At 34.6% G+C, this 27803-nt stretch overlaps 3 protein-coding genes across 4 annotated transcripts in view; 1 reads left to right on the top strand and 2 right to left on the bottom strand.

The window, feature by feature from the left end:
- The window catches only part of LOC130664020 (glutamate receptor ionotropic, kainate 2), a 184172-nt gene that overhangs the window by 3877 nt on the left and 152492 nt on the right, over window positions 1-27803 (top strand). The window lies entirely within an intron of this gene.
- Window positions 25-2843, bottom strand: LOC130664023 (PI-PLC X domain-containing protein 1-like). Of its 2 annotated transcripts, XM_057463671.1 has the most exons (7): window positions 2825-2843; window positions 2590-2662; window positions 2337-2510; window positions 1984-2215; window positions 1411-1770; window positions 595-782; window positions 25-499 (listed from the first exon to the last, which is right to left on the bottom strand). In XM_057463671.1, exons 2-7 carry the CDS (start codon window positions 2630-2632, stop codon window positions 129-131), a joined length of 1368 nt encoding a protein of 455 aa, XP_057319654.1. In that variant the 5' UTR covers window positions 2633-2662; window positions 2825-2843; the 3' UTR covers window positions 25-128. The 2 variants fall into 2 exon arrangements, with proteins under 2 accessions (XP_057319654.1, XP_057319653.1); XM_057463670.1 differs by lacking the exon at window positions 2825-2843 and having other exon boundaries at window positions 2590-2810.
- Window positions 3720-14230, bottom strand: LOC130664022 (palmitoleoyl-protein carboxylesterase NOTUM). The gene is made up of 7 exons (XM_057463669.1): window positions 13799-14230; window positions 7280-7658; window positions 6920-6980; window positions 6385-6821; window positions 5518-5791; window positions 5076-5431; window positions 3720-4834 (listed from the first exon to the last, which is right to left on the bottom strand). Exons 1-7 carry the CDS (start codon window positions 13814-13816, stop codon window positions 4482-4484), a joined length of 1878 nt encoding a protein of 625 aa, XP_057319652.1. The 5' UTR covers window positions 13817-14230; the 3' UTR covers window positions 3720-4481.

Genomic DNA, 27803 nt, shown 5'->3' with positions numbered 1-27803 from the left:
TTAAAGAAAATATTTTTTATTAAATTTGAATTACAATTTATTCAGCGAATTAAAAAGTTATAAATTTAAATGAATAAATACGTAGATAAATAATTAAATAAATAAAAATAATAAATAATTGCGAGTAATTACAAAAAACTCCACTGAGCAATATTACTTTTTTTAATATTCGACTGAATGGATACTTGAATGAGATTATTACCGAGGAAGAAGTCAGTGGCAACTATATTAGTCTGTTTCCACCATTCATTTTGAAATAAACTCGAGAGATTGCGATTTACCGCATCTGCCATCTGTCTGAGCCCAGCACCGCTCGGATTAAATATTATATCAAAAGGTCGTGGTGTAAGCTCAGCCATTATTGCCCAAAGAGGATTCAGTGTATTTCTTGGCTTTCTCTCTGGGCCCATTAGCACACTATTTAGGTATTCAAAGAGACCCTGAGCTGTTTGTTGGTTACCCCAGACTTGGGTTAACGGCGGCCAAAGCCACTCGTACTCTTTTATTTAAAATAAAAGTATTCATTAGTGACAAGAATCCTCATGATTACTAATAATAAACATAAAAAACATTCTCTATATATTTTTATTTTACCATTAACGGTGTGTTTATCGCCATAGCAAATGATTAATCTTCTTCCGCTGTTCCAAATTTCGTTCAATGTCGGTCCGAGACCGTCAACTCCTCGACTAGGTTTTAGTATCAGCCCGCCGAATTCGCGATAAAGCATCGACGCCAACCGTCGATGACGACTTGGTCTGCTTTCGAATCCAATTGGAAATCTGGAAAATTTATGTAATTAATTCCATGTCAACTGAGCCTAGAAAACTGATCCCAACGACATCTGATCCAATCTACAGATGACCCAATCACGGCAATAGAAATTCTGTTTATTATTTTTGCCTTTAGAATCTATTACATTGTAAAAAATTTGCGGATTGGATAATTTTTTTTTTATTAAAGAGGATTTGCCATCTATTCTCTTTCTCACACACATGTGAACAAACGAAACGGTTCTGGTTGCACTTACATTAGCAAATGGAAATTTCAAATGAGCCGTTCTCAGATATAAACTGAAATTTACGAACCGGAAGCATTTCATTCGATAGATAATAACTTTATGCATCGAATGAAATATTTTATTTAATTATTTGGGCCTTTATCTATGAAAACGGTTCATTTGAAAATCACCTGTTTCACTCTCTTAATTCCCTAGGAGTGAATTTCACCCCGAAGGAGAGTTTCGGAAAATATGCGGAGTGATTTTTTTTAAACTCCGGAACTCTGAGTGACGGAGTGAATTCGGACTGAAATAAAATCCGGATTCACTACCGATTTATTACAGAGTAGATTGTCGTGGGATCAGTTAGCTTTACACCTGCAATTAAATTTGTTAGATATAATCGATACCTATGAAAATCGAGGATAACAACTTCACCGCGAGCGACATCCAAAAAATTTCTCACATCTCTGATGATAGTAGTAAGAGGATTGATGCGTATTACGTCGTGATTAACCCAAAATCTACCTGATGTATGATTAGTATCGTCTGCGCTATGGGAACCATTATGCATCGGTGGGGGATAATGACCTACTCTGATATCTAGGTACCGTATCCCGTGCACCAATTGCGTCCATACATCACGATCTTGAGTTAATAAATATCTTTGGAATGCGTCTTTACGAGTTAGATCTTCATGCTTGTAACATCCTGAGTTGTGAGTTCCAGGTATCATTAGACTTCCTATCGGTAATCTTCCTAATTGCCTTCTGTAAATTCATATATTAAATTCGTAATCAACATACATCTCAAATACTTCATTAATTTATTTCCAACAAGCGATTCGAAGTTTAATAAAAATTAGATTTGACGTTTTAAATTTCGGATTTAAAATTTCGTTAATTGATCATTTGTTTTAATTCTGCTATTAATTTATCGACATCGTTTGTTGAAGAAATGTTTTTAAGAAAAAAAATTTACACCTGAGGTCATACATCCAAGTTGGCCAAATTTGTAAGCATGAACTCGTCAAAATGACATTATTTTTATATAATGCTGCATAGTGTTTCAAACAATGGGGTCCTGGTAGAGTTGCACCTCCGGTAGCATCCCAGCCACCTGGTAAAGAAGGCCTTCCGACCTCAATATTTGTACGATAATAACCGTCCGGATGTTCAGCGAGTGTCAGTATCAATTGTGGCTGCAAGCTCTTGTCTGAAATATCAATCATAATTAATATCAATTTCATCAAACGCTTGTTATTTTATTATTTTTCCATCATTAACTTCCTTTTTCATATAAAAAAATAAATGAACTATTAAATAAAATAAATTACTATGAATTGGATCGGCGTTGAATACTTTAATGGTATCAGGAGGTTCGATATTCGGCTGACAGTCTAAATCCCAATTAACTTCAAGCTCCGCGTCAATTACTTTATCACTCGCTGCTATCGGTCGCCACAGTGACGATACTGTCAGCCATACTTTGCCGCATTGTGTTGAACGAGCTAATTATTTTGGTTCAATTTAAAATAAAATAAGTCACCGAATTTTGAATAAAAAAATTTAAAAAGTATCAGCACTTACCCACGTCCACAGTTAAAATAATTATTAATATTTTTTTAAACATTTTCTGTCACTTCTCACATGAAAATTGTCACTAAAATCATGGAATGATTATGAGTAATTAGTAATTAGTTTGGAAAATTTTTTTTTTAAGAAAGTTTGTTTTTAAAGTATAAGAGAATGGAACAGAGTAGGTTTAGTGCGTGCAACTGATGACCAGCAGCAGCTAGTCATAGTTTAATCGAGATTTACGAACCGCACATACAGCCCCCGCTTTAGAGGTACTCATTACTTCCTCGTCAATTGCCCCCGACATAAGCACACATGAAATGCTATGAAGTAAAGAGGGATACCTAACTATACTACCATGCATCATCAAGCTTCACTCGCATTTACTCTCTGGTGATGATAATGCTCTTCCCCACATCATTAAATATCGTTTCCTGTCTTTATACTCTGCTCAAATTACAACTTAACTTACACTCAAATTAATATTACAGCGAGAAAAAAAAACGAGTGAGTTTTTTTTCAATCTTGGATGAAAATTTTAAGTCTACGCATTTAAGGTCACAGTAAAAATCGGCGGGATTAAAAAATTTTTAAATATTAATTGGAAGTGAATTCGGATTTTATTTGAATCGAATTCACTTCGGCACTCGGACTTCCGGAGTTAAAAAAAAATCAGTCCGCATGTGAAGTAAATTGGAAGTTTTTTTTTTCAGCGGAGTGATTTCGGAGTGATCTGGATTTCATTTTACTCCGAGGGTATAAAATAAATACCGAGTCATCCGCTTCGCGTTCACTCCGAATTTTATCCGCGCTCACTTCGAAAATTTTTTTTGAAATAAAAGAAAATTTTTCTAAGTCATTTTTTCTGTTAAAAATTTTCATACGAGACTGAAAAAAAAGTTCGCTCTGCTGAAATATTTATACTTATTTCTTATCAGTAAATAAATATGAAAATAAAACGAATAATATTTTATTAAAAAAATTTTTATATTTACGTATATATACAACTGTCCTGATTTACATATCAATATTATTAATTTATAATTAAAAAATTTATATTTATTAACAGACGATCATGATAACACTGATGTTATATTTATTTTAAAATTACAAAGTAATAAATAAATTTAATAGATGCTTCGGGGTCGTTTGTTAAAAATATTTTATCGATGCAAGATAAATAAATATTAGTTATTAAATTATACAGGTGTATATATATTTTATATATAGATACATATTCTTTTTGTTACATTTTCAAAATTACAAAGATTACTTTTATATTTATTTATTTATTTTCTTAATTAGTTAGATTACATTGTGTCAGTATACATGATAATAGAATATGGTTTATTATTTTATTTTACGTACGAAGGACGTCAATGCAATTTTATTTGCTGAGGTAGATAATTTAATCAGTCTATAAATAGGGTAGGGCTTTTTTTTTTCATAATAATTACAATAAATTAAATATAAAAAATATATAAATTTCTGAGGATTGAGTGGTAGTTTTAAATATCAAAATATTTCGTCATAAAAAATGATTTTAAAAAAAATTTGATGGTCAAACCGCTACCCCATTGATCAATAATTTTTTTTTTAACATCAAAAAAGAACTTAAAAAAAATTTGTATCATTATTCATCCTTAATTATCTATACTATTAAAATAAATAATAAAAAAATTGTGTACAACATTATAAACTACATACATATAAATTATATATATATAAATCTATAGTATAAAACTTTTAGTGAGAAACACTATATACATAAAGTTTTGGTTTAATAACCGGTGTATCAAAGAATAAAAATTGTTTGTGACGTTAATTACATGTTGATTAACATTAAAAAAAATAACCGGGGCGTAATTAGTTTAGAGGTTTTAGGAGTCTTATTATTTTGGGCGTTAGTTCGCTTGCTGCGTCAATAAATTAAGTAGCTCGGCGTGATTCATGTTGTTGAGAGTGTGAATGTCAATACCAAGTGCGTTAGCAACGCTTTTCATGTCAAGTCCAAAACTCTTTAATAATTCAATAAAATCCATTTCTTCCCCGGTAAACGGATTGTGAAGCTTTGGACAGCTGTGATTACACTGTGGCCAAGTGCATCTCTCAATATGACGATGTTGACAATTATTATCCGCGCATGTTCTTTCTCTTCTGTTGCCTCCCGACAACAATGACCGCTGTGGTCGTGTGTCATTCAAAATTGTTCGATGATTATTACCGCTTATATATTTATTATTATTTTGTTTACGTCCTGAAAATATTTATTGTTCAATTAATAAATAAATAAATCAAAATTATCATAAATTTCTTGTAATTTTACATTTCATGGGAAGAGAAAAAAATTCGATTTTAGTACGGGTTTTTTTTAGTGAATTTTTTTTACAATTGATGCAAATTAACTTGAACATATAAATACTGAGGGTTTTATGAAAAGTTAACAAGTTAAAGTGACGTTTAATAAAATTTTTCTTTGATAATAAATAAGTACTTGCCTTCTTTTCTTCTTTGACGTTTATCTTTTCTCTCTCTATTTTTCCCATTTCTGTTGCGCTCCCTCAGACGTTTATTATCTTTATGCTTTCTTCTGCGTTTTCTTTTTTTATTACCTCTCCCATTGATCGGACCGTTACTGTTATTACCCATCGTCATTTTAACGCGATTTTTTCTGCCAAGTAAATTTATGTTTTGCTTTATATCAACACCTGTATCATCATCGTTTCTGTTATTATCATTATTTCCACTTGTAGCAGATGTTACTGTCGTATTTTTTTTCGTCTGGTTTGTGCGCAATGACGGATTCGTAATTGACTTGCCACAAGATTGATTAGTTTCTACTTGTGTGTTGTTCCTTTAAAAAAAAATTGGGCATTAATTAAAAAAACTAATTCCACAAAGCGGAGTAAATTTTTTTGTAAAAAAATAGGGGTAACATACGTATTGGCACGATGAGGAGAACTCTTTTCCCAACAATGTAACGCTTGTGGTAGTGACACTTGGTCAATTTTAACCATCTGCCAATCACGTATTGTTAATACATTGTGGCTTATACAACTTGGTGCGAATACTGCAGTGACATTGTCAAACGTTTGACGTAAACTATCACCCATTTTATGGATATAATTCCATTGTTCTTTACTCATTGGCGTACCAACATTGTTAGCTTTCATTTGGGCTTTGTCAAAAAGCCATTGAAATATAAACAATGGCGCTGTAATTAAAAAAAAAAAGAAAAAAAATTTTATTATTGTTTAGAGGAAATTTTTCGTGTATCGAATTTAGATGAATAAAATACGGGCTACTACCTATAAATTTTTTTATTTTTTCAAGTAATTTTAAAAAAATCAATAGTTTCTACACAGAAAAAAAGAATTTCTTGGCGCGAAAAATTTTGAATTGCCCCAAGAAATTTCTTCTAGTCCTGAGAAAGTTTTTTTTTTTAAATTTTATAATGCAAAATTTTTATAATACTGAAATTAGCTGACGTCTAATAATTTTTGGATTCTTTCAAAAACGATAAATTAAAAAAAAATATTGCAGAAAATTGTATCTCTAGTTTTTTTCAATTTTGTTCATATGGTTATTTTTAGTTTTTTTAAAATTGTTAATTGCTAGCTAACTTCGGGATCATTATATTACTTGCGCTAAAAAATCTTTTTTTTTCTGTGTAAATTGAAAGTGTACTCAACTTAATTACAATTAATTCAGTGGCTTAATTCGTGATAATTTTTTAAGTGAAAAAAATAAATTAGAAATTTTGTTTTGACTGCGAAATTTTTACTGACAAAGTATAAAAATATTTACCAGTGAGAGATGGGTACAATCTGTAACCAAAGAAGCATCTCCACGGCTCATCTGGATACTGAGCGACGCAATTATCGGGCATACGTGCGTCCCACAATTCCATGCCCATCCTAACGGTTTCAACGGGTGACATTCCGCCATTCGGGGCGTACGGTTCGCGGTCTAAGAACCATCCAGAGTCGCTGATACCCCTTACGACAATATTCTTCTTCCCCAAGTCGTTGTGAATGAGATTCTTTACGCGATCGAGATTCAACATCACGCCAGTCCCGCCGGCGCTGCTCCCCGCGAGCATAAGACTGGTGCCGGTGTCAAGACCAAGTGGCATCAGGTCCCGAATTACTTGCAGTAATATTTCTGCCCCCAAAAATGAAAAAAATCCCTCGATATGTTTTCTAGTCCCGCTCCAGCTATCGCTCGTGCAGTACGGAATATATCTAGTTATTAAAACAAATTACAGTATAATAATAATTGTAACAAAAAAATAAATTTATAAAAATTAAAACCAAGTACAGCAAAAAATAAATATACATACACATGGTTCACGCTCCACCAATGGGGATTTTCGCGTGGGTTCGGTGACAAAATACCTCCGACTGTAAATGAAAAATAATTTTGTTATTTTTTAAAATTCAATTTATGATACTGAAGTTTCCCGACGTCTAATAATTTTTGAATTTTTTTAAAAACGATTAATTAAAAAAAAAAAATTGCACCTGTAGCATTTTTAATTTTCTACACATGCATATTTTTAGTTTTTTTTTTTTTTTTTGTAATTGATTTGTTGAAAAAAAAAACCAGAAGATTGTTACTTGTCTGCTAACTTCAGGATCATTTTAATTTACATTAAAAAAAAATTTTAACACAACATTAGCAACAATAATAATAATCGTACCCTCTCGAGTGTCTGACCAATTGGTAGAAGTCATGAAATTTCTCAAATTAGCCCATCTGTGTCTGCAGGACTGATAATCAAAACAACACCACCCGCCTTCGAGAAAGACGATCCATTTCTTAGAAACAGATTTTCTGTAATAAAATCCAGCTTGCGAGCCATCGTTACACGTGACGAAACGATTACTGAGAGATACACGTTTCAGCTCACGTGGTTCCTCCTGGTCATTTTTCTCGAGAATTTTTCTCAGCTTCTGTATCGTGTTGCTCTGCGTTATCGGAGACGCTGGAGCCGGTGACAGCGACACTGTGTCGGGTGCCGATTCGGTCTTGTCCTCCGCAGATACCGATGCAGCCAGTGCTACTAGACACACTGCTATCTGAAATTCATACACGACATATTTAATATCTGATGAATAAATATTTATTAGATGATTAGTATGTATTTTGTGTTGGGTTATTCTCGTCTGACAAATAGCCAAATGTAATGACAGTAAATGTTGTATATATTGGGTGGTTGTTATTATGGTGTGTAGTTAAGAATAAGCGCCGACATAAAATGCTTGTGGTTGTGCATCTTGAGGAAACCCGGTTGATGGCCACGCGGGATATGCCCTGAGTAAGAAGATCGAGGTGGACGAGTTTGTCGGCACCTGGGGCGAGTTAGCCAAGCGCATCGAACGAGATACGGGTATACCGAGCCAACTGTCGAGAATGAGACGGAGATATAAAATATTAGTTGAAGAAAAATAAGAACAAGGAGGATAAAAATATAAGCAAGCAAGCAAGCGAGAGGTAACCAGCCAACAGATCTCGCGGAACGAGCATCATATCCCAGAGCGAGGATATCAGCGGGCAATTCAGTAGCTGTGTTCTCTGATGATGCTCTGCTCGAGAGCTGAGTAGAGTTGAGTAGAGGATCCTTATTATTCTTCTTGTTCTTTTCTCTCCCTCTACTCTTTCCTTTTGCCGATCCGATCTGCCGGCATTATATGATCTCGCCTCATAATTTATCTCTTTATAAATTTATGCTCTAGCGACTTTGGGTCAGCCTTGAGAGGATTATATTTCGTTCCACCCTTAGAGCTCAATTCGGAAGTGAATTTTAATCATATAAACTATACCGAAATCATATATTTTTTTTTCGTACGTATATTTATGTATTTATTTATCGCACAGCTCGATTTATTTGTTGTTTATGAAGAATGATTTAACACATAAACAAAAGTGCGTATTACATCTAAATTGTTGAGTCACTCGAGCTGGTCCTCAGTGGGATGATGCTCAGGATAGATTTTTTATTTCTTTTCATTTTGTCTTATCTTATACCTTTTCTTTTTTTATTGTTATTATTATTATTATTTTCTTTTTTTCCTCTTTTGTACCGTCTAAGGCGATTAGGGTCGACGAGCTCCAGGACAGTAGCCGCCAGCGGAAACACCGTAGAAACAGAAGCTTCAACATGAAAGGAGCCGACACAACTTAAAGAACGACGTAGCCTCTGTTTTAGAGCGAGAAAGCGATATATGATCGAGCATAATGACCCGCAACACACCGCGCGTCTCTTAGGCTTATAATATATATAATATATATATGTATATATTTATATATACGATATATATACCAGCAATAACCCGTTAAATAATCAGAGAAAAAAAATAATTATTAAAATTACCTATCTAGTTAATTAGCGTCTCACACTTATAAGGGAAAATTTAAAAAAAAAATCTACGTCCCAATTTTTATTCTTTTAATTATCTCTCTATCTGGTACTCCATTAAAAAATTTACGTCATATTTAAAAGGAAAATACCGCGGATGATTTGAAAATATTTTTAAAATCTATGTAATTAAAAAAAATAAATATTTTATTCCGTAAATTAAAAAAATATATGGCCCAAGTTCTTCGGAAAAATAAAATTAAATCTCAGTCATAAATTTTCCGATTTCAAAACTTGACAGTTTTCGCGCTCAAAAATAATTATAAATTTAAAGAGAAAAAAATCGTATATCAATAAATCTGAGAGTCGTAATTAATATTAAATAACTTTTAGATAAAAAAAAAAAAAAAACGATATATAAATTGATCTAAATATATAAGCACGAGCTTTTTTGTTAGGGAACAACTTAGTCCCTTTGCAGGCGGCTCGAGCCTCAGGGCTGCTCACCATTATGCAACCTCTTTATTATGCCGTAAATCACAGAGCGGCGGTTAGGTGTGTGGTGTGTGTGCAGGCAGGCAGGGTAGTCGTCAGTAGGTTCCATTCGTGTTTTCGTATGTATGCTGGCTTCTTGACGCACGCGTCTTTTTTTTTTTTACTCCGAAACAAGAGTCAAAGAGTCAGACTATTCGTCGATTCCTGAGTCGAAAAATGCAACAGGTGCTCGGACTCGAGATCGCAAAAACTAAATAGCTAAACTAATAATAAAAATAAATAAATAAAAGGAAAAATAACGGGTAGATGTGGTAACAAGTATCTGTCTTAAAAGTCAATGGCATGAACTAGTTAAAAATAGTTGGTGGCTTGCGGTGAGTGTTTGATTTGCGGGTCAGTCTCATAAGTTTATTCCTTGCGATAAGTTACACCGGATGTTGATGATGATGATGATGATCGCGGTCATCATCATCATCATAACAATAATGATGATGAGCTCTTGTTACTATCACGATAGCTCACGCAAGTAAATAAGTTCCGATACATGCATGTGTACATATTCTTAATGTATAAGAAGAATGTAAAGACGTAGAGCGATGAGGAATGTTTAATGCCAACCTCGAATTAACATACTCTCCATTTGTTGTGATGTTGTCTTACAATCTCATTACTATTTCCTTGTCTCAAATTAAAGAGATTCAACCGCGCATATTTTTTTTTTACTTAAAAAAAGGAATTTAATTTTTTATTAAAAAAGGGGTTTTCAGTAAAGAGGTTTAGTACATGAGTAACATGAACCGTCTTAGACTCAACTGTCGGCTTCAAAGAGAGCAAACGTCTCGATGTCAGCTACTTATTTATATTAAAAATATCAAAAACCCGTACTCGTTTATACTTTTAAGGCCGAGAAAACGTTGACTCGTGAAAATGTTTTTTACTCAATTATTTAAATTAAAAATTATCGGGTGAATGCATTGATACGAGTTACTTTTTTCCGTAACTTAACGGCTAATGATTATGGAAAAATATTAAATACAATTAAATTTGTATTAATGTTGAGATACGGATGAGGATAAGTGAGTCGATGGCGCGAAGATATAATCCGTGAATGTATATATATATATATATGTGTACTATATACAAGTTTGTATTGGCGGTTGTGTACGAGTGGCGCGTAGTCGGCGAGTCAAAGAGATTTTCTCTCCTTCCACAACCCGCCGCAGAGAAGACCCTGCACCGCCTAACAAGGGCTAAAATATGACTGCTTTAACTTCTATACGAGTTGCACTGTAGATGCACTCTTGTGCTCTCCTCCTTTCTCGTCTCTTCTTCATCAGCGTGCCCGTTTTATTTTTAAAAACTAACGTTACTATTTTTTTTATCCCTCTAATTAATTCTTATCAGGATTTTTTAAAGACAATTTGAAATTCAACTCCGACTTGGATTTTGATCCCATAACGGACCAGTTTCCATTACGAGTTTCAAATCATACAGATAATAATGATATTTATTGTGATACATCAGTGATGTTTATTGTTCTGGATTACATTGGAGAAGATTGATGCGCAAAATATAATAATGGTATATATCCTTGAGAGCACGGTTGGTTGATGGTTGGTCATGGATGCGCGTATCGGGTATTCGGTGAGCGTGACTGTCGTACTGACTGATCCTGACGGGATTCTCCGGCTCGACGATATGCCGATAATAATGCTGACGATGCTCTCTCTGGTCCATTGGAGTAAATATATCGGATGCCGTTCGCTCGTCCATCCATTCGATCTTCTGACATCCTACACTAGTACTAGTAGTGTAGTAGTATAAATACTTGTTGTGTAGTAGTTGTATGTATGTATATATGTATTACTATAGTAGGATTGGTGGCGGTACGGTGTCTTCCGCTCTCTACTTGAGCCGCGTGACCGCTCTCTCGTTCACGCCCGAGGTGCTCCTTTGATGTGCCGCCTACACCGTCTTCGTGCTAACTTCTCTTCTATCCTCATTCGCATTTTACCGCGTTCAACGACGCGATGGCCCTCTCTTGGCTCTCATTTTTACCTTTTTTTCATCTTATTTTCCTCTCCTTTCTTAGCGACTCGTACTTTCTCTTCTTTATTTTCCCTGTACTGTAATAACGTTACTCGATACGATGGGACGCGACCTGATGCAAATCGTCCATTTTCCTCGTCGCACGCCAGGTTTATCGTCACTCGACCCGCCCGTTTAATTAAATTATTTACCAGAGTAATTATAACGCCAGATAAATTAAATAAATATAAAATATTTTTTATGTCTAATTTATAGCGGGTAAATTTTTTATTTACGCGAACAAGTATGTAATGTGGTTTGTTTGATGTGTGACTAGATATACAGGTCTCTTAATCTTATTTTAAGAATTCGTCTTGAAAATTCTTCACGCGTGCTTCACTCGGTTGGCATCCTATATACTTATACTACTACTGGTGCTCTGGTGTGGCTTTAACTTTTGCGGAAGCAAGTGAATAAAAAATCTAAATAAATAAATAAAACTTGTCGCATAGTTTATTCAGACCTGCGGTCTCACTTCAAAGGGTCTAAGTGTATTTAATTATGGATTCCACAATCCAAAATTTTAAAATAATTTTTAAACAAAAAAAAAATTCATCAAATTAAAATTTTTAAAAAATTAAATTTTACTGAAATAATAATTATTTATTTATATGTTATTACTTTGGTATACTTATATATGTATATATAAAAACACACGATCTCTATATGTACCCTTTTCATCTTTAGCTCATGGCCCGCGATTCGCCAGCTTCACCAGAACTGATTAAGTGCTCGCTTTCAGTCTGCGACGCGTGCCTAGCCACGTGTGTGCCACAACAAAAGCTTTATTTATTTTAACTGTTTCAACTTATTAACTTTTATTATCATTTTTTTTTTGTCACCTTAAATTTCACAAACTCATAAAAATTTTATTTCCGACTAAAAATCTAAATGACAAGTAATCGAGGCAACTAAAGTTTAAATTAACGAATAAAATGATTGTTTTTGTCGAAAAGCGGGTGCGCAAGTTGCTATTGGTTATTTACAACAGCAACAACAATAATAACAAAGACAACAACAACAACAACAACAGAGATAGAGGTAGAGAGAGAGAGTGAGAGAGGGCTAACTACAGTGTCGAGGTAGGGATAACCACGGAATATAGAGGAACTGGCGGCTCCTTTGAAGTCGGCCGGTACCGTGTGTAATTAGGCCGCCTCCCACCCCGCCCTCGGTCTCTGATCTCGCCGCTGTGTCGCTAATGGCTCACCGCCCCGAAGCCAGAAGCATCGTGCTCTGGTCGTTTGTCTGCTTACATGCGTCCTCGGCCTAGTCCTCATACTCTGGCTCTATACTCAGTACTCGGTACTTCACTCTGTACACTCTGGTGTACTGAAGGGTTATTGTGTGCTGTAAGCTCCACTCGACTGTAACGCGATCTTTGATGCCTCACTTTTCCTGGACAATCTCCAGTCTGCTCACCCGTTTACCACCCCCTCGCTCTTTCACCTACGGGTCTAATAGCAGCCAAGAATTTCCCCATTTATCATCTTTCGCGGCCAAAAAAATTCACTGTCATTTAAGCTGCGCTCGTTTACATAAACCTAGCCATCAACCTCTTTTAAATCCTTTACTTCCAATCTTTCTGAGTTAAACGACGTATACACAATATCTATGTAAATTGAAAAAAATTTTAATACCGCGCAAGGGAAATTGAGTGAAAAATTTTTACATTTTTTAATTAATATTTAGACTTATTGTTGGCTTTAGTATTTTGTTTATTAAATTTTTGTCATATCTGATATTTGGGTTTATTTAGAAGAGAAAAAAATGCTTAAGATGACGCTCGAGTTACATTTAAAGTTACGTTAAAAAAAAAAATTCATGTTATACAAGACATGAAGTACGAAATCTAATTATGAATGTAACACAATTCCTCCGTACTGGCGGAGATAGAGATAAAAGGATATGATATAGCTGTAACAGTATATATGTGTATATATATATGTAGTTCAAAAGTGGAAATCAAGCTTTTGCCAGTGATAGATGATCGTCGGTTCAAAGGCCTCTGTGCACTATGTTACTGCGTACAACTGTACAACAACAACAATTACTACAACTACTACTACTACTACTAATAGTACTAGTGGTAGTTGATGCGCGCGTTGTAAAATGGCAAGTCAAAGAGACGAGAGTTAAAAAGGTTAACAACTTGCGAAGGGTAAAAAGGTGTGAAGGTTTTTTTTTTTTACCATTACGTCAGTATTCATTTTAGAAATCAATTAGTTTATAAAAATAAATTGCAAGTAAAAGTGAATAAAAAAAGTAGAATCTTACCTGTAGATTAAGCAACATGTCTGTAGGGAAACCGGTGCACTTCCGGTCTTCAGATGAATTAAAAAAATAATAAGCAAAATAATAATTCTTATTAAAATGTTTATCTCAAATTATTGATATACACTCAATAAAATAATTTATTGCCGTGTTAATTATTTGCTACTCGAGTAGTCTATCATGTGAGTAATAAAAAAAGTAAATCCACAAGATTATTAAATAAAAATAAATCCTTTTAAAATATCCACTATTTTAAAAAACAAAAAGAAACACGCGCATGTAGTTAGTCACGTGGTAACACACATGGACATGAGGGTATTATACAAGAACACAATGTTCTTCTCCGGCGACACGTGCGTCTCGGACGAGAGCGTGCACCACACTGCTCAACTGCTGCTGTATTTTGTATTGCCGCAGAGCACTTTGGCCACCGTGTGCCGCCTTCTCCTTCGTCGGTCTTTCTCCTTGTTCTCCTGGTTTTAACACCTCTTCAGTACAGATACCGAGTTTCCACTAAAAAAAAGTAAATAAACTTAATCAAACAAAACAAATCCGACATATGCAACACGTATTTATATCGCGTAATTATCAAACGATTAATTATCCCCAGTAAATAATTATCGAAACGCTTCAATTAATATTTTTAAAAAAACTCTTTAGTAAAATGCATCAACTTCTTATTTTCGAAAGATTCATCTACACGCAGATCATTTTTGCGTAAAAATGACCCATAAAATTTGGCGGCAACTAAATTTTTACTATTGTCAGTAGAAATTGCACTTTATTCGCATGCTATCGAGTGGTAAATTTCACAATGCGCGTGGGAGAAATTTTTATATTTACCACATGTCCGCACAGTGTCAAACTTTTTGGGTAATTTTTGCTAAAAGTTTATCTGCGAGTATTTAATTATTAAATGAAGTAAAGTAAAAATCTAAATGTTGAACATTGAGAGGAAACGTCTTTATGCAGAACTACTTTGCATTATTATTGTTAGTATTATTATTATTTTGTCCATTTCTTTCGGAAGATTTTACTCCTACTCACACACAAATCCCTTCAGCCGACTACTCACTGGCAACTCCACCTCCTCGGGGCTTCGGACTAACGTTTAACAGCCGTATAATCACCATCCAGCGGCTCTCTTGCCAATTCTACTCTCTTGCTCTGTACTCTATACTGCTGTACGTAGTCATGAACACAGCTACAACAATATAACAATAAGATGCAGTACAATGCCAAGACAGAGCTGCAGACCCGACAACTGCAGTTGTATTTGTACTAGTACAGTGTCTTGTATGCCTGTGCCACACTTTCGGAAGCGGTTCTTTTATTTCAAGTTTCTTACTACGGGACCGTCACTGCTTACCCTTCTTACCTCCGTTTCACCCTTCGACTCTTCTTTCATTTTATCCTCAGCTCTCTCCACTTTATTTTATTTATTTTTCATTTTACAAATAAAATTTACTTCCTTTTATTTTCACTCGCTGCAATTTGCTTACACTTTTGTTATTATTACATATACATATATATACATACAGACACACATGTCTATACAGTTATTTTTATACATTTTAATATCTATACATATATACGTTAATTAAAAATTATATTTATAGTTAAGTATTTCAAAATAAATTATACAATTGTGGTTAATTATTTAACTTGACTCATAAAGGATATTTATTAATTTTCAATTTTAATTTCTATATATATTCTATATATATATATATATATTCATTTATTTTCTTTGGTCAATGCGGATCAAGACGCACGGACAAAGATCAAAGCACCGAAACAGACCCGTGTTAGCGTGCCGACAAAAGAGAGTCAACTCGCTCGCAGGTGAACTTGTCGCGAGTCTCCGTCTTATTTTCTCTCTCAACTTGTATACGACAATGAGACTATCTTTATCTTTCTCTTACACTTTTAAACCTTATATATTTACTCGTACCCTTACTATATAACCTGAGCCTGAGCCTGAGCCTCTTTCTATATAAATATATACATACATATATATTCTCTCTCATCTGGTCTTTCTTCTTAGGATTGCAGCGATTCGCTACGACCCTGGTCCTCCTGCTCTATAAGCACGTTTGCCGAGGCCTCTGGCTAAAGCTAGCAATACAACATAGTGTTAAGTCTCTACACTGTACACTTGAATCCTCGTCTACCCAATCGTCGACTTAAACTATTATATGCCTTACACTACTTTTACTGACGCTCTGGACTGTGGCTCTGGACGTCCTACACTTTAGTATTATAATATAATAATGTAAGGGGACACTGATACGCGTATAATGACAATAAGGCTTTTGCCGTATGGGAACAAGCGACCGCCTACTGAGGTCCTGCTGTGGCTACCGGACTGATATCATTAATCTTCATTAAGTTCGCCTCAGTAGCACAGGTGCCGTTTTCTGACCTCGCTGGTCGCAGTTCGTAGTTCACTTTTAGTATATTAATTTATAAATCTCTGTTTAATATTCGATAACTCGGAATTTAAATTTAAATATCGAGCGGCAAAAGCCCGCGGATACGCGTGGATGCGCGCGCACGCAATTGTTGACATTGTAAAATATTGTTAACCAATCGGAGCTCATTGCCTGGAGAATTAACCAATCAAATGGTTCTTTAATTTTTTTATTCGTGTCATGAGTTACGAATGTGTTGCAACGGTAGTAATCTGAAATTCTTATTACCACTACTGTAAATGTAATGAAATGTAGCTCGTGTAGCAAATGTCGATGCAAGATGAGTAGAATAAAACCCCTGGGTTAACTTAACTTATTAGCGTTTTATTTTTATTTAAAAAATAAAAAAGGTACATATTTTTTTTTTGTTTCGGCACCTTTGCCATAATATACGAAGAACGGCTTTACGCCGCGCGCCGTTAAAGGCGCTGAACGCTTGACATACCGCATTAGTAGCACACACGGTGAGAAGAAAGAGGAGAGGTATGATTGCTGCCGCGACTGCTGCATACGGAGATACATCATGTGTTTGCCGCGTAAATGTTATTAAAGGGCGCGTAAATAGAAATTCATTTCAATTCGGATTTTTTTTATCCAACTAATTGTAAGAACAAATTTTCTGCATTTATTGTCTCTGCTTACAAATGAGTATTGATTAGTTTCCCCACTAGGTGGTTGTATGAATTAATTGTGAAAAAATTGTAGTTGTCAGCAGCGCAACAGAACTCTGACGGACTTATGTCCGAAAGAAGGCCTTTGAATAACGTTGTCTCAATTGTTCGGGGAAGTCAGCTGACTGCCCGAGGTCTCGGAAGAATAAAATCTTCCAAGATATCAGCCAATCAGGTGATGAGTCCCGGGTATGCTTGTATCGGGGATCTTGTGCGTCTGTGAAATACAAGGCATTTAGGGGAGGGTCCGGGTCGCTCGGAATCGATTGGTTATTTTTATTTAAAAATAACAGTGGATCATTTAATCAGCGTAAGAAACGACTGAGATCGCGCTCTAAAAGGAGCAAGGGGGATATTTAATTTTATTTAAATAATGTTGTAAGGTGTATAATGAGGTAATTAAATATTTTTATTATTTATAAAAATAAATAAACGGCAAATGGAGATTGAATCTTTTTCTCCGGTTTCCTTTGAAACTCGCCACCGCATTCGATACTAGTATGGAATCGTCAGCAGTCGTCGTCGTTGAGATCCGAACCACGATCCACGAATCGTTAACGAACATCGCGGCACTTTTAGCGGCGATGATAATTTTCGAAGAGCGGCTGCTTTCTTCGGTCTTTCTCACTACTCTAAAGGTAGTTGTTGGCTGTTTGTTGGTCGTTGTTGCTGCTGTTGTTGTTGTTGGTAGAGCAAGAGAAGAGGCTGAGACAGAGCAGTAGTCGTTTCATTCGGGCTACATTAAATCGGGGCCGCGGGGTAAGAACTATAAAATCTGGGATAAACGACCAGCCGCATTAATGCTGTGGCGACTTTACGACGCGAATGGCGTCTCGATTTCTTTTTCGTAATGTATAATACCAGTGTAAATGCCCGGTTATATATATTCAGTACCACTATTTATATCTTTTTTATTTCTTGATTTGCTTTATTATTATAATCATTACTTTTTTTTAATGTCTATATGAATCAATCCGCCGTATAAATTCGCGGATACGCCCGATCCTCGATTAACCATCGATTATTATTATCATTATTATTTATACCACCATTATTTCTTATAAATTAATTAAACAAATAAATGAATGAATGAATTTTTTCAATACACTTGATTTATTATCACTGCGGTGCAGATTCAAAAAATGATATATATTAATTTATAGCAGTCTATGAGAAGGTTAATTATTAATATATGATAAGTTTTTGAAAGCTGTCATCGATCCAGACCTCGTATGTCTGTAGGTAATTTTGAATAAATTCTCGTGATGATGTAGATAGCATCACTTTTCTAGCTGGCTGATGTTCATTAATCTTTCTCCAAAATAGCAGGCAATATTATTATTATCCACATATATATTTATATGTATGTATACATAATAAGCCTAAAAGTCGGTCTCATCAAAAAAATCTTGCGGCAATACGATTCACGGACGTATATGATGATCTTACTGTGCGATACGCGGTTGATTTCATTATATTATATACGTGTGTAGTTTAAGTGAGTGAGTCTGTCAAGTGGGGGAGAAAAGAGTAGATAAAAAGAAAACGATAGTAGTACTATAAGAGTATGAGAGTATTATTGTAAGTATGAGTGAGTGAGTGAGCGAACAAGACTCTTGAACGAGAAGAAGAAATGAAGAAAGAAATGAATAAAGAAAGAATGTAAGAGAAAAAGGATGAAGCTCTGGCGGTTAATATTGTCCCGCGTGCCGCATCACCAGGTGAACAAGAGAATTATATATATATATACATATATATACTGGGATGAGTCTAGAGTGCAGTCGGCACCTTTCATCCCCTCTTTTATTTCATCTTTACTCACTCCACTCCCCACCCCCTATCGTCATATCCACTATCCGCTATCCATAACGTCTCTCTACCCAGTAAATGCTGATGATGCTTCTGACATTATTTTTATTATCTTCTATTGGTCGTTATTGGTCATTCTCGTCGCCACTATCATAAATATATATATTTATTTTACAAAAAGAATTTTTAATTACGCCCAAAATAATATTAATCTTAACCTCTTCGAAAACTTTGTCTTTATTCTTATTACGGGATCTACTTTTAGTAATTTCATCAGAATCAAATTTTGATTTTTCTTATTAACAACAATATCGTTTGCCGTATGTTAGATGGGAGTGGGGGGCAATGAGAAATTTAAAAAAAGAGCGAGAGAGGGATATGATAGAAGTATATAACGAGCGCGTGACGGAGGCAGGTGTGCATCGGTACTCTGGTCGGCGCTTTTGATGTTTCGTTTGTGGTGGGAGAGACCAAGGGTAGACTCACACATCCACGTGGTGTGAATAGGTACACGGATGTACATATGTGGATGTGGTAAATCGATGGCTCACGTAAAGATAGAATGAGGTAATGCGTATGGAGAAAACGACGAGTTAAAGAGAGAACAAGAGCGTGAGGAAGGCAAGGAATAAGTTGGAGTTGGTGCTGGTGGTGCTGAGAAAGGGTGGGGATCGCGGTGGACCACTATTATGTAAACATCAGGGCGTCCTTTTCATCTTACCGCCGTCACAGCGGAAACCTACACACTATATACTATACAAAACACAACACAACACTATTATATATTGTATTGTACAGCATACTCACTATCACACACTCGCCACTGATATGTGGACTAAATCTCTGTGGTTGGTATCATATACATTAATATTATTGTATTATAAATTTGCCCCGATGAATACTAAAACTACTTAACTTATTTTAACGGCATTAGCAAGAATTGGAAAATTAAACGATGATGAGGATAATCGACGATTATTAAATCCATTTGTCCGCTAATCCTTCGAGTTACCGTCACATTATCAACAGACGTTGTTACTAAAATTTTTATTCGTCATCATTATTATTATTTTTATTTTTTTAAAAAATTAAATACAATGGTAATGAAAAAAATATGAATAAATATAATGAGGATGAATAAAAATAATATATAAACCTCTTGTTTATTGTTATCGTTATTACTGGCAATATAAAGAGGACTCAGGGACCCGGGGTATGAGCACTGGCGTTTGATTCATTTTAATGCGCCAAGTGGATTCAAGAGAGCTGGATTCTGGTCGGTGGTTGGTTTGCTGGATGCTGTCTGCTTACATCTATTCAGATTGGGTATTAATGTAAGTCTCGGTTTGCTTTGGTTTTGTGAGTTTTGCCGAATAATAACCCGCGCACCGGGACCACTTCTTAAAACTATACAGAGTGTGTTACATGTATTCAATATACTCGACAGTTAAAGCATCAAAATAAGCTGCGCCGAAGCATTTCGACGGTTATATTCAAACTTTTATTTATTTTTTTTCCCAGTTTTCAATTTAATTGGACGACCTGGCGCCAGATAATTAATTTCATCCTCTATAATGTACACACATACACACCCATGTTTATTTTATTTTTTATTGATTATTAATCAAGTTCATTAATAAAATTAATACCTGTAATAATTTTAAACCGCGAAATTTGGATGTTAATTGGTGAAATTTTGCATTTAAAGGTTTTATATTCCGAGCAATATAAAAGGGCTTAAGTATATACATATATATGGATGTGTGTTGTGTAAATGTAAATAATAATGTGGGAGTATGTGTAAGCGCGGGTAGTTGTGTGTTGGACGAAGCAGGTGAGGGTGAAGGGGCAACGGCGGGCGCCAGCACAAAGCAGCAGCAGCAGCAGCATCAACAGAGCAGAGCAGAGCAGAGTTTGCTGCTGCTTATTCGTTGCCGTAATAGAAAAGCATATAAAGGCATAGTATAGAGAGCTTTGGTTCACAATGCTGGTCACATGTCACCAGCGCTTTGAACTTTGCCGCCCCGACTCTTTCTTCTCACCACTTTGTATACGCTTATGGCTGCATCCTCCTCATATTATTTCTTTTTAACTTTTTTTTTATCATTTTTTTTAATACTTTTTTATTCTCATACTTTTCGTCCGGCTCACTACCCCACTTGTGGACGCTTTTATGCAACTAAAGTTTACTGTGCCCATACACTTTGGGTACCTACGTAATTTTTTTTTTCCTATAAATTTATTCGCCTTATTTTATTTAAATAAAAAAATCGAAATTTTAAATTAAATTAAATTAAATTCGAAATCATGGCCGGATAAAAAACTTAAGATGATAGATATTTGTCAAGGACAATATGTGTCATGATGACAAAGAGGTGAAGATCGATCGCGTATCGGTATAATGGACTGAAAAAATTTTTTTTAAAAATAATATGTAGTAGGAAGAAAAAAAGTGAGGGACCAATGGAATAGTAATGTTTGTTCGTTCGTTCTGTGATCAATCAACCGCAGGCAATCCTAAAATTATTTCTTCAAAGGTGTGTGTCTGTGATAGATCAAGGGATTGGATTAGTTCTAGGGTTTCCGAGTGATTTTGTTTGTTCGGAGTAGAAATGACGTTTAATTTTTCGTAGTTTAGAGAAAGTAAAAATGTTTGTTTATAATTGAATAGTCGAATGATAATTTTAAAAATGATGAGCGACGGGGAATACTGACATGAGCATTACAGAGAATCTGATGGGGACTTAGGAATAGTAGGTCAGCATACAACGCGGTGCCTTTAACATCGCCACGGGACGTCCAAAATCGATATTTCGAGTTCACGTCATCGAGACCGCGGCATCGCTGACTCTTAATTAAAAGCTATATTAGTATTTATAAATGTATATAAAACTCATCTGTTTTAATTTATATCCCGTATTTTTATTTTATATTCCGTACAGATTTCATTTATTTATTATTATTATTTTTGGTTTTTTTAAAATTCTTAATGACCTTTAATTAATTACGAAAGACATTAGCTGGGAGCGTGAGAATTTTTGGTGAATTTAAAAATTTGATTTGAGTAAAATTAGTGAATTGGATAAATTTTAATTGTTTGTTGAACTAATAATATATATATCGGGCTGTGTAAAAAAATATATGTATTTATTATGATGAGAAAAAATGAAGAAAAACAAGAGGATGAAGAAAAAAATAAGTAGTAGGCCCGCGAGTGTTTAAAAAGCGGCGAACCTTGTCGTCGTCGGTCCTACTACCATACTCGGCCATTTCGGAATTGAAATTGATTTCGGTCGACTTCCATTACTCAAAGACCGGCGGAAAATGTACCGACAAAAGTCAGAAGCGATTCTTTTTGGGATAAGAGCTAGCGAGTAGAGAAAAGAAGGAAGAAAAAGGAGAAGAAGAAGACGAGAGAGCGAGAGAGGGAGATACTCCAGAGAGTTTGCTGTGTAGATGCTGATGCTGATGTGGGATGTAGGGTCGGCTTGATTGGCCAAGTATAGAATAAGGTATAAGGCATGCAGGAGAGGATGCTGATGAGAAAGAACTAAACCCGAATGCATATAAGTTTTAAATTAAATGAAATAAAATTAAATAAGAGTGTGGTGGCGATGCCGAGCCCAAAACTATCAGCGACGTCGAGTAGCTTGAGTTAAGTCCGGTGATGGCAGGCCCGTGGCCCCGGGAATTCTTCGCGTGTTTACCAGCAGGAGAGGATTCGTGACTTCTTTTAAGGCCTGTGCCGACTACTATTCTATCTTTACTTGGGTATTCTCGGTTACACCGGCGATGACGCCGACGTCGCGGGCTCGTGGGCTGTCTTTTTCTGTCGATCATATCTTTAGCCGCCTCCTTGATCCTCCTCCAGCTCCTCGCCGTCAACCTCCAGCTCCTCCTCTCATTATTATCGACGGATCCATGAAATTTCCGATCTTATCACATCCGGCTTTTTTTTCCGCCTTGCTTTCTTTTTCTTAGCGCTAGTTTCTTTTAACTTTTTTTAAACGGTATTAAGTCCAGTCTGACGACCTTTATCGTTTATACTTTCATGCTTCATTCACGTTTCACTTCCGAGATACGCGCGACGAATCGTCTTTCGACCCTCATTTCAAGACATGCTTACACTAGAAGAAGTTGTACGTTACTTTGCCTCAATGCGTTTTATAAATAGATTTTTTTTATTTCATACAATACTCAGTTCTGTTAATTTTTTTTTCAATGCTAAAATTTAATAAATTTATTTTTTTAAATTTTTTGATGTTGAAAAAAATTATTTGACTTGATTTAAAAAAAATATATATATAATTAACATATTTAGGATATAATAAGTTTGTCAAAATTAAAATGCCGGTGATGTTCCATCATGAGTGGTTAGAAGAATAATATATCTGTATAAGAAAAATATGTGTAGGAGTTAAAGAATCCCTTTGACGGTTTAACAATATGCAAAGTTGAGATGAAAAAAAATGTTATATTAGACATCTAGATTTTTAGAACTGTAGACTGACGCAGCAGGGCGCTTTTTCTCCGTCGTTTTAGTCCTCGTCGTCCTGGCGTCGTCGGTAGTTATCCCCGAGTCAAAATTAAAACACTAATTCGAGCCTCAAAAACCTCATTTCTTTTGATGTTGTACCTACCGCTGAATGTGAAATACTATTTTGACCCTCACTATACTCAAAATAGGGTATGGAGGCCGAAATTCGTGTTTTAGAATAATATTTTCAACCTCCAAAACCTAAGATCGCTTTAAAACCCTATTTTTCGGTACTTCAGCCTACCAAGAGTATAAGTAGGTTAATTTTACGATTTCATGGAACATAGAATTTCGTCAATCTACAATTGTTGATCAACAATGTAAGGAAAAACATATAAAAAATATGTTTTTTACATAAACTTTTTATATTTCTTTTTCTATGTTGTTGATTAACAGAAAAACATATTTTTATATAATTTTTTGATATTTTGATAATTATATTTTTTATAAATTTAAAATATATTACGAATATATTTTTTTATCTCACCATACCTATATTTTTGTTATATTTACAAATATATTTTTATACATGTATTTTTTATATATTCTAAGATATATTTTTAATACATTTTTGAATATGAAAAATATATTTTTTCTATAAATTTTTTTCATGGGGGTACATGGCCATCTATAGAGCCTATATATTTTTTAAATAATTTTATACATAACTATATAACCAAAATTACACATATCACAATTACTTACACGCAGGATTATATAGCACACGAAAAAAAAATAAGAAATTTTCAAAAGTGAGTTATTCTTACAATCTCATATAGCACAAGTAAACTTAGCAGTCACTGTCGGTAGCGTAGCCTAGTCGTTAAAGCGTCGGTCTTTCGTTCGTTAGGTCCCGGGTTCGAATCCCACTGAATCGTGTGCGTTCGGTTGATATTTATAGCGTTTTTTCCCTAAATTAAAAATTTCTACTCGGTTAGAAATTAATATGATCGAAAATCTGATGCATCATCAAAAAAAAAAAAAAAAAAAAAAAAAAATACAGAAATGGCTCAATTTTCGCGTCTTCTCTTTCTAAAGTAATTTGATAATTTTAGTTATATTTTGTTCAAATTTCTGAAAATTATAATTAATAAATAAAAAAATAATTTAAAAATTTTAAATTTTTCCCCCTCCCGGCAGCCATTTTGATTTCCATTCCTTCTCCTTTCCCTTCTTTCCCCGCACCTGATTCAAATTGTAGGCTTTGGAGGGTCATTTTAGGGTTCTGTAATACTAATTTCAGCCTAAACTTGGTAAAAGCGGACAAAAATACCAAGTTTAGGCTGAAATTAAGGTTTCGTTGTACAGCTTGGGCTTATCTAAAAAACTAATTTCAGCCTCCTTACCCTCGAGTAGAATTTGGAGGCTGAATCTAGTTTTTTAATTTTGACTCGGGTCGACTCAAACAAGACGTCGACTATATAATATACATATAACAAGATGCCTGACTCCTCGAGGATATACTTTTTAATTTATATTTATAATTATAATAAAACGTTATAGTCAATAAAAACTACTTAGTCTTTTTCAGTTTTTAAAATTAAATTCAATTTACGCATTCATACACTCACGCTGTAACAAATCGGGAGTGAATGCGGATTTTATTTCAGTCCGAATTCACTCCGTCATTCAGAGTTCCGGAGTTAAAAAAAAAATTACTCCACATACGGAGTGAATTGGAATTTTTTATGGGCAGAGTGATTTCGGAGTGACGCGGATTTTATTTCAATCGGCATTTACTCCGGTCCGGAGTTTTAATATTTAAATAAATTTTTATTTAATAGAAGCAGCTGTTAATTAGAAACATAATTATTTCAATAAATAATTCATTCAGATATTAATAATTAAACTTAAAATATTATGTTTTTAATTTATAAAATGTTTTAGTAACTCACTAAATTATAATTTCATATATATAATATACATAGTGAAAATATAAAATTATTGAATCGCTATAGTGACATGGTTTTTATGGGAATATTTGATATTTCGGTAGAATATGAATTATTATCTCGTGGTATGGTTGACGTAAGTCAAACGACAGTTTGTGACTCAGTGTAATTACATTTGTTCAAATTTTATTATCAGCTGCTTATAATTTTTAAAAATCATTTCGCGTGAATATATGGAAAGGGAGCTCGTAATTATTTCCGCACTTAATATAGGGGAGGAGGGGGCATAGTGGGCCCCTCAAAATTTTCTATACGCCAATAAATTCGGACGGATAATAAGCTTGTTGGAATTTCTTATACAATGAGGGCTAAAATAGACCACCAAAACTGTTCATTAAAATATAACTTATTAAGAAAGTTACATGGAAAGATTGGAACTCGACTGGTTACTGTTCTGCACTCGACTCAGTACGGTGCTGGAAAAAAATGCTCGATTGTGGTGCAGCACCACACTGATTACTGTGCGGAACCTGACTGAGTCGTGTGCGCACATCATTCAGTCAGGTTCCGCACAGTAATCAGTGTGGTGCTGCACCACAATCGAGCATTTTTTTCCAGCACCTTACTGAGTCGGGTGCAGAACAGTAACCAGTCGGGTTCCAATCTTTCCGTGATAAAGATAATAAAATTACGTTTTAAAGTTATATTGCAGAAGACTATTAAAATGACTTGTATATTATTAAAGTACAATTGTTTTATAGTTATTTGCAAATATCACACGTGTAAAGAATAAAAAAAATCAAATGCGAAATTTTTTGAGGGCCCAATTTGCCCCTAATTTTCGATAATTCAATTTTAATGGACGCAGCATAATGAAGTGAAAATAAGTATCAAAGGTCTCAAAAGAAAGAAACGCGTAAAAAAAATGAATAATTTTATAATTATTTTTCTTAAGGGGCCCACTCTGCCCCCCTCTCCCCTAAATGTCAAAATATCAAAGACCTAAGCTCACCGTGTTTTTTTTTAAATTAATATTTTGCGAAACTCCCCTTCGGAGTGAAATCCACTCCGAGGGAATGAAATAAATAAAAAATCATTCACTCCGCAAATTTTTTTCAGTGCACATACGATAACAGTAATGATTAACGATAGTAAATCATATTTATGAGAGGTTTTAAATCAATTTACCGATAAATAATAATAATAATTTGTATGCAGAGTGCGAATCATTGTAATTGATTCGCCGGTTATGAATAGAAGTTGTGCGTATTATAGCTATCTGAAAATGACGTGGTCGAGTGGGCGAAATACCGGGAAGCCGAGGCCATTATACAACCCAGGAGGTACCGCACATATGCGCGGGTTTTTATTCAAAGGATCAACAAACGCAAATGAGCAAAGCTTACGCGCTAATCGTACATGGGATTTCTGTTTATCTATTATTAATTATCGTCATTAGGAAAAGGTCCAGTACAAATTGGAGAGCTAAAATTTTGATAAAAAAAATAATTCATTGCGGACTTTTTATTTTTTTTTTTCAGGTTAAAAGTCTTCTTATCATTTTGTGATTTTTCATAAAAATTTTTTAAAAAAATATTTCAGTTTCAATCGACAACATGCGTATAAGATATTGAAGTATTTTGCAGCTACACATGTAATTTTATTTTGTACAAAAACTTTGATGGGGTTGATTGAGCGTCTGTATTGTGTCTGAGTAGGTAATGAAATTTAAATGACGTGTTGTGAAAAATATTGGAAAAATTTTTCGTTTCCGCAGAACTACTCAGGCTTCTTGCTCTCTACTTTGTTATTATAGATTACAATTTTTTACCGTCGTGAGGTTTTTTGTCCTTGAAACAAAAATTATCACGTACTCGCCCTTTTCGCCCTCTATTCGATTTATCACCGTCTTGAAAGCTCGTAAAATTATTAATGAAAAAGTAATGCATCATTTTTTTCATTTTAATCTCAAGTACAAACTTTCGGGGTTCAAAATCACGATTGATAGTTGACGGAAACAATTTCAGTTTCTTATATTGAAAAAAAATATATATTAGCTAATGATTACTTTTAGGCATTGAAAAATGGATCCATCATTCGCATTCCTGCTTATTACTTTTAAAATCTATTGATAAATAGCGATCAATAGTCGATATTAATTCCTGCGCATTCCACGAAATTGTTTCCATTTTATTTCCGAGTACTAGTATAAATTTCCAATGATTTAGGGTGAGCGAATAATCCGAACAAGGGTAAAAGTGCGTAGCTAATATTGTTAGCCAGTGGACAGAATAAGGATAATAAAAATAAAAAAAGGTATAGATGGAGTAGAGCTACGAGGACAACTTAAATGAAAAATTTCCGCGACATCCGCAGGGGTTTAGTGGTGCGAATAATTCGTTTACCCATGGATTGGATTTACCATTTGGCTTTTCCTTTGATGCTCCTGCCGGTCACTACTGTACAGGTCATATATCTATATGTACAAAGTACAGGTACAATTGGTAGGTAACATGTACCGTGTCTAGTCGGTAGTAAGTCTTTCAGTGTTGTCTTTTGTGTCGTAGTTGATCCTTGTCTATCTATCCGTGAGGTCTGATGCCACACAGCTGAGTTTAGTTTCAT

The sequence above is a fragment of the Microplitis mediator genome, chromosome 2 (assembly GCF_029852145.1).
Source record: "Microplitis mediator isolate UGA2020A chromosome 2, iyMicMedi2.1, whole genome shotgun sequence".
Lineage (NCBI taxonomy): Eukaryota > Metazoa > Arthropoda > Insecta > Hymenoptera > Braconidae > Microplitis > Microplitis mediator.
Note: the sequence above shows the minus strand (reverse complement) of the source record. Positions and strands in the feature narration are given on the sequence as shown.